The sequence below is a fragment of the Lynx rufus genome, unplaced genomic scaffold (genome assembly GCF_022079265.1).
Source record: "Lynx rufus isolate CCGP_SWC_20201006 ecotype Redwood Valley unplaced genomic scaffold, mLynRuf1.p SCAF_24, whole genome shotgun sequence".
Lineage (NCBI taxonomy): Eukaryota > Metazoa > Chordata > Mammalia > Carnivora > Felidae > Lynx > Lynx rufus.
This window is the reverse complement of record NW_025814839.1, coordinates 21,830,046-21,842,640: the sequence shown is the minus strand read 5'-3', so window position 1 is coordinate 21,842,640 and position 12,595 is coordinate 21,830,046. Positions and strand designations below refer to the sequence as shown.

At 46.7% G+C, this 12,595-nt stretch overlaps 1 protein-coding gene across 1 annotated transcript in view; it reads left to right on the top strand.

Annotated features, from left to right (window-relative positions):
• The window catches only part of SGSM1 (small G protein signaling modulator 1), a 64,570-nt gene extending 52,668 nt beyond the window's left edge, over positions 1-11,902 (top strand). Inside the window, exons 20-23 of the mRNA XM_047088363.1 lie at positions 1,816-1,925; positions 2,579-2,675; positions 4,077-4,244; positions 9,690-11,902. Of these exons, the coding sequence (XP_046944319.1) occupies positions 1,816-1,925; positions 2,579-2,675; positions 4,077-4,244; positions 9,690-9,778 (464 nt within the window). The 3' untranslated portion in view covers positions 9,779-11,902. The remainder of the gene's footprint in view (positions 1-1,815; positions 1,926-2,578; positions 2,676-4,076; positions 4,245-9,689) is intronic.
• Positions 11,903-12,595: the final 693 nt, after the last annotated feature.

The following is a 12,595-nucleotide window of genomic DNA, read 5'->3' as shown; positions in this document are numbered from 1 at the left end:
CCCAAAAGCCAGTATCATCGTGAGAACAACATCCAACAAATTCCAGTAGAGAAGCATCCCTTAGAATATGTGACAACCACTCTCACAACTGCCAAGGTCATCACAAACAAGGAAAGCCTGAGAAACTTCTATACCCGAAAGGAGCCCCAGGAGAGATAACACCTGTGTGGAATGTGTTATCCTGGTTGGCTTCTTGGAACAGAAAATAAACAAAATTATGGAGTTTAGTTAATAATGTATCATCAGTGGGTTGTTAATTGTAACAAATGTAGTATACAAAAATTGTCCCTACTCCTTTCTCAGCTTTTCTAGAAGTCTAAAACTGTTCTAAAAAAATCAAGTCTTTTTATTTAAAAAAATTTTTTTAATGTTTATTTATTTTTAAGAGAGAGAGCACGAGCAGGGGAGGGGAAGAGAGAGAGGGACACACAGAATCCAAAGCAGGCTCCAGGCTCTGAGCTGTCAGCATAGAGCCCGACACAGGGCTCAAACCCATGAACCATGAGATCATGACCTGAGCCGAATTCGGATGCCTAACCAATTGAGCCACCCAGGCACCCGTGAAAAATAGAGTGTTTTTAAAAATGAATGAGGTCTTACTGTGCCTTGGGAAACCTTCCAGTCTAGTGTAACTTTCTCCAGAGTTACCAGGTATTAAGAGAAAAAAAAAGGTATCATTTTCAAGTAAAGTTTTCTAAACACTGGCTCATAAACAATATGAAACAGGTTTCTTTATTGCAGGACTTCTCAGAGCCTTTACTTTTCAATATATGTAGTCACTCTCTAGCATTTCCCAGAGTTATTGGACTCTTTCTCTGCATAATGCCTGTCAGTGCCTTTCCAGTATTGACAATTGCTGTTTTAATCCAGTGATTCCCAGACTTGAGAATTTCATGAACTGGTAGAATTTTGAAAAAGAAAAAAAAAAGTTTGGGGACCAAGAAAACATCATCAACTTTTTATTAGAGAAAATTAGGGATCTTTAATTATTTTTTTTATTTTATACATTAAATGTTCATTGAGCTTAAAATCCATAAAACCACCAAACTAAATAATGTAAATGTCCAACAAGAAAAGAATAGATAAATTGTGCTCTAGTCATACAATGGAATACCAGTCAGCAATACACATGCATGAACTAATACACTAAAGCATCTAAAAGTATATATACTGGGGCGCCTGGGTGGCTCAGTCAGTTGAGCGTCTGACTTCGGCTCAGGTCGTGATCTCGCGGTCCGTGAGTTCGAGCCCCGCGTCGGGCTCTGTGCTGACAGCTCAGAGCCTGGAGCCTGCTTCGGATTCTGTGTCTCCCTCTCTCTCTGCCCCTCCTCTGCTCATGCGCTCTCTCTCTCTCTCTCTCTCTCTCGCTCTCTGTTAAAAATAAATAAACATTAAAAAAAATTTTATAAGTATATATACTGAGTGGAAGACGCTACAGATAAGAAATACATACTTGATTATTCCCTTCATAAAGTTCTAGAAGAAGGAATAGGATGCTGACATACAGAGTTGAAGGAAAGAGATCGCAGATGGTACCAATTGGCAACTAGGGATCTTTTAGAAAAAGAGCATCTGGTATCACCATTATTTCCTAAAAGAAAGGCTATTTCAACCCTCCAAGGAGGGAAGTATGTATTTAGATTGCAGAACATCCCCTGAAGTGCAATACGCTAACACTCCATCGTCTCTGTGTTTGTCCTTCGGCTGTGGGTTTCAAGAACCAGCTTGGAGCCTTCGACCTTGGGATCACCTTGGGAGCTTGGGGTTCCTTGGGCAGTGGCAGCATTGGCCGTTTCTGCTGTGCTCTTTCCCCAGAGGCCCTGGCCTTCAGCTGCTTCACGGAGCTCATGAAGAGGATGAACCAGAACTTTCCCCATGGGGGCGCCATGGACACGCACTTTGCCAACATGAGGTCGCTGATCCAGGTTTGACCCAGTCCTGTTCAACAGTATAACTTATTCCAGCTCAGCCTGATGGACCCCGAATCAGCTTCAGAGCCACACTTCGTGTAATGCAGCACAAGCCAGTTCATTCCATTTTGTTCATCCCATCGTTCATTCATGGACATTTGGGTGGTTTCCACTTTTTGGCTCTCGTGGATTGTGCTGCTGGGAAGATTCGCTTACAGGTTTTTATGTGGACAGATGTTTTCATTTCTCTTGGTGATACACTCAGGAGTGAGGTGACAGCTGCCCCGTGTTACGTTCCCACCGGCCACGTGCCGGAGTCCCAGCTTCTCTCCTTCCTCACTGACACTTGGTTGTCCATCATTTTGGTTCTTGCCATCCTAGCGCGTGTGCAGTGGTGTCTCATTACGGTTTAGATTCGCATTTTCCTGACTCATCCCACTGAGCATCTGTCATGTGCTTTGTGGATCTTTACTTGCAGGTCTTCAGAGAAGTCACTGGGGTTGACTTGAGCTGGGTTGATTTTCACTTCAAATCTTCTGCCCGTTTTTTAGCTCCACCTGGTTGTAGGGGCTGTAGTGGGGTCCGGTATGAGGATGTGCCCTCGTTCTGTCCCCTCTGGTCCAGCCTCTTGCTGGGAGGCTGATGCCAACCTTTTCTCCCGCTGGCAGATTCTGGACTCCGAGCTCTTTGAGTTGATGCATCAGAACGGGGACTACACTCACTTCTACTTCTGCTACCGCTGGTTCCTGCTGGATTTCAAGCGAGGTATGGACTTCAAACTGGGGTCTTGTTCCCAGAGTCTTGGCAGCAGACCCTCAGGGAACAGGTACCGAGGAGGCGAGGGCGGGGGGTGTTGCAGCAGAGCCAGAGGAAGAGAGTAACACCCAGTTATCGCGCTGTGACTGTTGGCTCGCCTGCCTTATTTCGCAGTGACACCGCGCAGTAGGTGTTGTTACTGGAGCAGGATTCTCGCACAGAGAGTCGTGACGCCCAGGCTTTTCTTTCCAGGAAGCAGCTTTATTCCCGCCGGCACCGCTCAGTTGGGTTCGTACCCGAAGAACCGAGCCTCGAACGCCACGTGGAGTAGTTTTTTTTATATATGTTTCACCTCTGTGTCTCCCATACGTGGGAACACACAAACATGCGGTCAGATTAAGGGGTCTCGTGTCACAAGGTCGTGAGGGATGTTGTCATGTACGCACATTAGCCAGGTTACCTTGAGGTTTTTTGTCCTTCCTTAGGGAGGGGACCCCGCCACATTACAGTCCCCATTTTACAGATGGGGAAACCAAGGCTGAAAATCGAATTCAGAGGTAGGACCGGCAGAGCCAGGATCTTAGGCCGCCTCTGTCTAGCCCCCAAGCCCAGTTAGTTCCCTTCCATTCTATTCTGCCGCCTTTCATAGACAAGGTGCCCTGAAGCTCACGCAGCATGGTGCACATGTGACTTGGAAATGACGTGGGGCACAGCACACTGCTATTGTGCAGAGTCGGAGTGATGCTCATAAGAGTATCTACCCTGCGGGAAGGCGTTTTTAACGCGCCGGGCAGTGTGTGCTGAGCCATTTGTATGTATTATCTTTGCAAGCCTCACCCCACGTACAGAGGAGGAGAGAGAGAGGCTCTTGGTGGAGCCTTGGGCTATCCCAAGGTCACCTTGCCAGCAAGTGGTGGGGCTGGATTCAGACTGAGTTTAGTGGACATAGGAAGCCTTGCTCTCAACCATTGCTCTCTCCAGTTTCTTGACTAGCCCCAGAGGCAACAGCCAGCTCCGCATTTGTACAGGGGTAAGAGAATACCCCCCTGGGTGCTAAGGAGATACAAGGTGCAGGGAGAAAAAGGGGATGTTAGTCAAAGGGCAGGGGCAGGTCGGTGTAAATCAGACCCGATTATGCTGGGTTCCTCCCCTTCCAGAAGCTGGAAACTTACATCCCCCCTAGTCTGCATAACCTCCTCTACAGACGGGGAAAACGGAGGCTTCCGACGGTCAAATGGCAGAGTCTGGGTCTCCTACCTCCTGACCTGAGTTCTGCCTGCTCTCTGCAGTGCTAGGACAGAAGTGAAGGAAGGACACAGCTGGCCTGGGATTTTCCCAAAGGGAGGGCAGCACCGTGAGCTCTGTGGCTTACCCTCTCCCCACGCATGTGCGTACTGGTGTCTCACGCAGAACTTGTCTACGATGACGTCTTCTCTGTCTGGGAGACCATCTGGGCAGCCAAGCACGTCTCGTCCGCCCACTACGTCCTGTTCATCGCGCTGGCTCTGGTGGAGGTCTACCGTGACATCATCTTGGAGAACAATATGGATTTCACAGACATCATCAAATTCTTTAACGGTACCCACATGACTACGGTGTCATCTGAGGGGTGCGGGCTTCTGGCAGGCCCCTTCATGGGGCCTCGGAGGGGATATAGGGGGGTTCCGCCCACTTCTTATGTCTATTTCCAAATGGAGGGGTTGACATCTTGTAACACTGAGAATGCATTTTTCTCAAGAATCTAGCAGAAGGAGCATGAATGTTGAAATGAGGCTCAGGGGCAAACCCTGGCTCTCCCACCAGCCAGCTATGCCCACAGATAGGCCATTTCCCATCTGCTTCTTCATCTGTAAAATGGAATAAGAGCGTCTACTTCGGAGGGTTGATATGTACAAAAGCAGGCATGGGAAGGCATTTGAAGTGGCATGAGAAGGGTACAGTCATTGAAATCAGACAGATAATGGATTCTGATCCCAGCCACTCGGGTGCTGTGTGACTTTGGGCCACTGACTTTATGTCTCTGGGCTTCAGATTCCTTGAGGTAGAATGCTACTAACACCTCCCTCACAGAGATGTTCGGACAATTAAATGAGACAACATGGATAAAGCCTATCACATGATACCCAGCTCATATGAGGGGCCCCATAGCTGGAAGCTATTGCTACTGTTATCACTATTTAAAATTTTTTTAAGAATAAGGGGTGCCTGGGTGGCTTAGTCAGTTAAGTATTTGACTTCAGCTCAGGTCATGATCTTGGGGTCCGTGAGTTCGAGCCCCACATCAGGCTCTGTGCTGACAGCTTGGAGCCTGCTTCAGATTCTGAGTCTCCCTCTCTCTCTGCCCTTTCCCCACTAGGTCTCTCTCTCTCTCTCTCTCTCTCAAAACCAAACATTAAACAATATTTTTTTAATGTTTTAAGACAAAAAAAATTTTTTTTTAAAGAAGGAGGGCGCCTGGCTGGCTCAGTCGGTAGAGCATGAGACTCTTGATCTCAGGGTCATGAGTCCCAGCCCCACATTGGACGTGGAGGCTTCTTAAAGATTAAAAAATTTTTTAATTTTTTAAAACCTAGAGCAAAAGAAGGAAGAAAAAAAAAGCCACCTTTGACCTTACCCCAGAAACATGATTTTTCTTTAATAAGCTTTTTATTTTGGAATAACTGTAGATTTACAGAGAAGTTGCAGATATAGTACAAAGAATTCCTGCCCTCCCTCACTCAGCCACCCCTCGGGTCTCTGCGTTGCCTGGTCCTAGAACTTTTCTCACGACTAAGAAATTATCATCGGTACATTACTATTAATGAAACTACAGACTTTGATTTCGCCTGATGCCCTTTTTCTGCTCCAACATTTTCCAACCCAAGAAACCACATGGCATTTAGTGGGTTCAATAGAAAACCTTTTTTTCCCCTCTCATCTTTTCCAGTCATGTATTTGTTACCATCACAGAATCCAATTATATCCCATTTTTCCACTTAATACTTTAAATTTTTAAATTTTTTTAATGTTTACTTATTTTTGAGAGACAGAGAGAGACAGAGCTCAAGAGGGGAAGGGCCGGAGAGAGAGGGAGACAGAATCAGAAGCAGGTTCCAGGCTCCAAGCTGTCAGTACAGAGCCCGACGCGGGGCTCGAATTCACGAACCACGAGATCATGACCTGAGCAGAAGTTGGACACTTAACCGACTGAGCCACCCAGGGGCCCCTCATTTAATACTTTAACAAGTACCTTCCATTTAATCATTTTTTAAGGCTGTCGAGTGTCCCTATAGCCACTGTCTGCAACATAAGGAACCGTTCCTATTGTTGGGTAGCTAGATTGTTTTCAGTTTGAGGGTGTGATTGAGAAAACAAAGTGCCCTTTATGCCTCTATAAAATTTTCACAGCACCCCAGGCCAAAAGTTCCATTTAGCAAGTAGTTAGATCCCAACCACTTGATAACTATTTATATCCCAACAACGTAGCAGCTGTTTGCAAAAATGATACCTGTTGGTCCAAAGACAATAATATCTTTATGTCATTCTCTTTTTTTGTAAGTTTATTTACTTATTTTTGAGGGAGACAGAGACACCACGAGTGTGAGAGGGGCAGGGAGAGAGGGAGATTCCAAAGCAGGCTCGGTGCGGTCAGCACCCAGCCAGACACAGGTCTCAAACTCACGAAATTGATTTCATGACCTGAGCCGAAAGAAACCAAGAGTCAGATGCTCAACCGACTGAGCCACCCAGGCGCCTCTTTATGTCATTCTTAAATAAGCACAACAATTAATGGGATATGTGCACCTGTTCGGCATTGCACAGCTTCTCAAACACTGGAACCAGATTAGACACCCTCACCTTCATGTATTTCCTGTTTCACAGTGATTTTCTCATGGTTTTTGCTTTTTCTCAAACTTGCTTAACTGCTTACAGAAAACCTAGCGTTACAAAGATATGAAGTCATTGATAGGCATGTAGGGCAGTTTGTGACCTCCCTGATGCTACCAGTTTATGTGGTGTTGAACAGATACGGAATATCATTATGTTTTCCTCACAACGTACAGAAGTGGCACCCTGGGGTACCTTGGTAGCCAGTTTGGGAACCATGGTCTTAAGGCCCTTTTTTTTTTTTCATCCAGTAAATGATTTTTTTTTTAAGTTTTATTTGCTTATTTTGAGAGAGAAAGAGAGAGAGAGAGAGAGTGTGTGTGTGTGTGTGTGTGTGTGTGTGTGTGTGTGTGTATGTGTGCACGCAGGGACGGGTAGAGAAAGGAAGAGAGAGAGAAGCCCAAGCAGGGTCCGCACTGTGAGCACAGAGCCTATGCAGGGCTTGAACTCATGAACTGTGAGATCATGATCTGCAAAACCAAGAGTTGGACGCTCAACTGACTGAGCCACCCAGGCGCCCCAATCCAATAAATGATTTCTTCATGATAAACGTCTAGGTTTAGGATTATTCCGCTTTCAAGATCCGATCATTTTATGTGGCTCGCTATTTATTTATTTATTTATTTATTTATTTATTTAGTATTGGCTACATTTTTATTTAGCATTTAGTATACAATATATAATATTTAATATAGTATAAGTATAGTATTGTCAAAGTCACTAGGCATTTCCACTTTTATATATATGTGTGTGTATATATATATAATTTATTGTCAAACTGGTTTTCATAAAACACCTAGTGCTCATCACAACAGGTGCCCTCTTCAATGCCCATCACCCACCCTCCCCTCTCCCACACCCCCCATCAACCCTCAGTTTGTTCTCAGTATTTAAGTTTCTTATGGTTTGCCTCCCTCTCTCTGTGTAACTTTTTTTCCCCCTTCTCCTTCTCCCTGGTCTTCTGTTAAGTTTCTCAGGATCCGCATATAAGTGAAAACATACGGTATCTGTCTTTCTCTCTATGACTTATTTCACTCAGAATAACCCTCTCCAGTTCCATCCATGTTGCTACAAATGGCCAGATTTCATTCTTTCTCATTGCCAAGTAGTATTCCATTGTATATATAAATCCATTCATCAGTTGATGGACATTTAGGCTCTTCCCATAATTTGGATATTGTTGAGAGTGCTGCTATAAACATTGGGGTGCAAGTGCCCCTATGCATCAGCACTCCTGTATCCCTTGGGTAAATTCCTAGCAGTGCTATTGCTGGGTCATAGGGTAATTCTATTTTTAATTTTTTGAGGAACCTCCACACTGTTTTGCAGAGCGGCTGTACCAGTTTGCATTCCCACCAACAGTGAAAGAGGATTCCCATTTCCCCACATCCTCTCCAGCATCTGTAGTCTCCTGATTTGTTTATTTTAGCCACTCTGATTGGCGTGAAGTGGTATCTCAGTGTGGTTTGATTTGTATTTCCCTGATGAGGAGTGGCGTTGAGCATCTTTTCATGTGCCTGTTAGCTATCTGGATGTCTTCTTTAGAAAAGTGTCTATTCATGTCTTCTGCCCATTTTCTTCATGGGATTATTTGTTTTTCAGGTGTGGAGTTTGGTGAGTTCTTTATAGATTTTGGATACTAGCCCTTTATCTGATATGTCACTTGCAAATATCTTTTCCCATTCCGTCAGTTGCCTTTTAGTTTTGTTGATTGTTTCCTTTACAGTGCAGAAGCTTTTTATCTTGATGAGGTCCCAGTAGTTCATTTTTGCTTTTAATTCCCTTGCCTTTGGAGATGTGTCAAGTGCGAAATTGCTGCGGCTGAGGTCAAAGAGGTTGTTGCCTGCTTTCTTCTCTAGGGTTTTGATGGTTTCCTGTCTCACAGTCAGGTCCTTCATCCATGTTGAGTTTATTTTTGTGAACGGTGTAAGACAGTTCTCTAGTTTCATTCTTCTGCATGTTGCTGTCCAGTTCTCCCAGCACCATTTGTTAAAGAGACTGTCTTTTTTCCATTGGATATTCTTTCCTGCTTTGTCAAAGATGAGTTGGCTATACATTTGTGGGTCCAGTTCTGGAGTCTCTGTTCTATTCCATTGGTCTATGTGTCTGTTCTCGTGCCAATACCATACTGTCTTGATGATTACAGCTTTGTAGTAGAGGCTAAAGTCTGGGATTGTGATGCCTCCCGCTTTGGTCTTCTTCTTCAATATTACTTTAGGGGTGTCTGGGTGGTTAAGTCGGTTAAGCGTCCGACTTCGGCTCAGGTCATGATTTCATGGTTCATGGGTTCGAGCCCCGCGTTGGGCTCTGTGCTACCAGCTTGGAGCCTGGATCCTGCTTCGGATTCTGTGTCTCCCTCTCTCTCTGCCCCTCCCCTGCTCATACTCTCTCTCTCTCTCAAAAATGAATAATAAAGACTAAAAAAAATTTTTTTTTAAATATTACTTTGCTTATTTGGGGTCTTTCGTGGTTCCATACAAATTTTAGGATTGCTTGTTCTAGCTTCGAGAAGAATGCTGGTGCAATTTTGATTGGGATTGCATTGAATGTGTAGATTGCTTTGGGTAGTATTGACATTTTAACAATATTTATTCTTCCAACCCATGAGCACGGAATGTTTTTCCATTTCTTTGTATCTTCTTCAGTTTCCTTCATAAGCTTTCTATAGTTTTCAGCATACAGATCTTTGACATCTTTGGTTAGGTTTATTCCTAGGTATTTATGTGGCACTTAATAAAATTTTTTTTTGCTCCCCCCTCTCCTGTTGCTTCCTTCTTTTGTATCTTTTAACACCTGCAATGTGCCCAGCATGGTTTTCTCAAAAGGTTCCCAGTCATCGTGTTTACACGAGGCAAGGCGAGTGGGAAGATGTAACTCTTTTCAAGCACTGTGAGCCAACATCATGTCGTTTGATCTCACGGCAGCCTCGTGAAGTAGATGCTGTTGCAATCCCCATTTTACAGATGAGGAAACTAAGGCCCAGAGATGCAGGCCTTCTCCAAAGTGTCTGCTTCTGGAACTCCTCTGGAGATGATGCCAGATGAGGAGGAGGAGGATGCCCCAGGGACACCCCCCCCCTCCCTTCTAGAAGGTGCAAGTGACCTAAGGATGGACACAGAAGGAGGCTCATGAGATTTTTGCCTTCTGCTCTTTCAGAAATGGCTGAGCGGCACAACACCAAACACGTCCTGAAGCTGGCCCGGGACCTCGTGTACAAGGTGCAGACTCTGATTGAGAACAAGTGAGGGCCACCTCACCCCGGCCCTGTCAGCCGTGCCGCCACCCACCTGTCCAGCCCGCTTTTCCTCCCGGCTGCCCCGGGAGCGAGGTCCTGGTGTCTGTTCGTGAGCATGGACTTCTGTGCAGAGAGAAACTGCCCCAACTTTGGCCGCCAGGCAGGTGGGGTCGAGGGTTTGCCCCTTGAGTTCAGCCTTACGTTTTCCTGTTTGACCAAAGATTGTCCAAGTCTGGGATTTCTCCCTTGTGGGAGTTGGGGTACGTCAGTGGATGGAGGGAACAGTTTCGTTTGTGGTCTCCAGAATGGTTGCCTCTCTCTTATTCTGTCCCAACCCCTCCAAACTGTTCCGTCAGGGGAGACTTGGAGAAGGAGTTTTTCTTGGGGAACTAGTGTAGGAGAGGTCTGTGGGGCTACCTCTATACTCTGAAAAGGGCCTCTGGAGATGTCCCAGAACATGGCCGGCAGGCAGGCTTGGAGCAGAGTTTCTGCACCTCCCTTGGCGCTGTTGACAGGGTGCTGGGTGAACCGTCTTCTGAGAGGGGTCGTCCTGTGCATTGTTGGAAGGTAAGCAGCATCGCTGGCCTCTGCCTGCAAGATGCCAGTAGCGCCCCCTCCCCAACCCAGCTGTGACAACCCGAAGGGTTTGCAGATTTTGCCACACGTCCCCACTCGAGAACCAGTGGCGTAGAGGAGGGGCTGCAAGTGTATCTCCTTCCCCCTCTTTTGTTTAACCACCTGCTCCTGAGGCTTTCTCCCACTTAGAAAAGGCACACGGGAGTCCACATCTCTCTCGGGACCTGGATTCTGTTTGTTGTGGTCTCTCATTTTTTTCCTCCTCCACCTGACCCCAGGAGAGACTTCTTTCCTTCTTTTCAAGAAAGCCTCTGCCTGAGAGGCTCCCCGGAGAGGGAGGGAAGGGCGGAAGGGCTGAACGGTGAGAAGTGTGGTAGGTGTGAGTTAGCCCGAGGTCCCGCCCAAAGCCCTCCAGGCAGGGTGGAGTCCACATCCGTTTCTTCACCTCCTAGGGAAGATCTCGCCTCTCCTTCCGCACTTTGGGTCTGATGCTCCAGAAGTTTGGAAGGTGTGTGTGAGTGGCCGCCACTTCAAGGGAGGTGGGGGAAGCTGGCTTTTCCCTAGGTGCCTTTGATCACTCAGGACAAAGGAAGAACAGGAAGGCAGAGGTCCGCCAGAGTAGACTGTGATGGGTGTTTTCCTTGGAAAATATGCTGATGAACTGGCCCCCGGAACATGGATGGCTAAGTCTGGAAGTGGTCCCCTCCGCGTCTTCACACAAAGGGTCGCCAGTCACAAACAGACCCCGAGTTAGCTGGTTCACCCTGCCTACCTGTCCTTTGATAGAGCAGTCCTGCCAGCTCTTTTCTGAGAACACACGTGGGAGAAACAGAGTCAGGTTGGAAGGCTCCTCCCCAGAATGGAAGGTAGGATTTTGGAGAGGGGAGGAGACTCATATAAGCACAAGGAAGCATTCACAGAGAGGGTACATTAGTCCTCTGTCCTGAGCAAACCAGAAGGGGGAGGAACCCCTACCCTGCGTGCTTGTGAAGGCTCGCCCCTGGGCCCCAGTGCCTTCAACTGCATCCCAACCCCCCAGTCTCCCACGTGGGGCCTCCTGAGCAGGACAGACAAGACCTAAGTGTCCCTTGCCTCTGAAGAATGTTCTCTGTGAAAATTGCACCTCCTGGCTCTGGTCCCCACCTTCCCAAGACGAGGAAAACACGTCCAGATCAAAGGTTTCCTTGCCACTCAACTCTTCGTTACAGAGGACATTATTTTAGCAAGACCCAGGTCCCAGACCTTCCGATTCTGATTTATTTTTCTCGACAGACTAGTCCCAAAGTATAGCACACAATCTCTTCTCCGCCTTCTCTCGTGGTGTTCCAGAGAAGTGTCCGTGGTTGTGATTTGGAACAACTCCTATTTGTTCAGCTTACGGTGTTTATTTTGGTCTCCGTACATCGTGCGTCCTTGTGTCCGGGAATCGAGTGCGTGGGAGTCATTCTGTCCGTGGAGTGCCCTCCTCCTTCTCTCAGTGTTGCCAACATATCTTGTAACTGTTTACTGAAGAGTTGTGTCTATATAGAGAGAAAATATATATAAACAGAGAAATGTGTGACTATGGGTTATTTTTTCATTTCTGTGTTTCGGGAATTTTTTTAATGCGTAGGGAAGAAAGGTTTGCTTTTGGAGACTGTGTCCTCCCAACCGCACCCCAGTGGCCCATACCCAGATGGGGACAGAGCCTCATGATAGCTGCCTGGTCTTGCCCCAGGAGGTGCAAGGCAGGTGAAGCACTTCTCACCCCCTTGTATCAGTTAGCTGTCACCATGAATAATGCCACGTAACAAACCACCCCAACACTTAGTGGCCTCACACTGCCATTTATTTATTAGCTCTCAATTCTGTGGGTTGACATTATGGGCCGCATTCATCTGAGAGGTTCTTCTGGTCTGAGATGGACTTCTTCATGTGTTTGTGGTCAGCCAAAGGCCAGTGAGGCAATTCTGCCTCCGACAGTTGGCTGACTGTTGGCCAGGAGAGTAGGGGAAACCGGGCCATGTGTCTCTCATCCCCTGGCAGGCCAGCTCAGGCTTGTTTATGTGGCCATGGTGGCAGTTTTTCAAGAGAGCAAGCAGAAGTATGCAAGGCCTTTTGAGACCTAGGCTTGCGATTGGCATAAAGTCATTTCTGCTCTGTTCTGTTGCTCAGGGTAAGTCACATGGCTGAGCTCAGATTCAAAGGAAGGGAAAATAGACTCTACCATTTGGTGGGTGGCTTTGCAGAGGGACATGGAAAAGGAGAATGG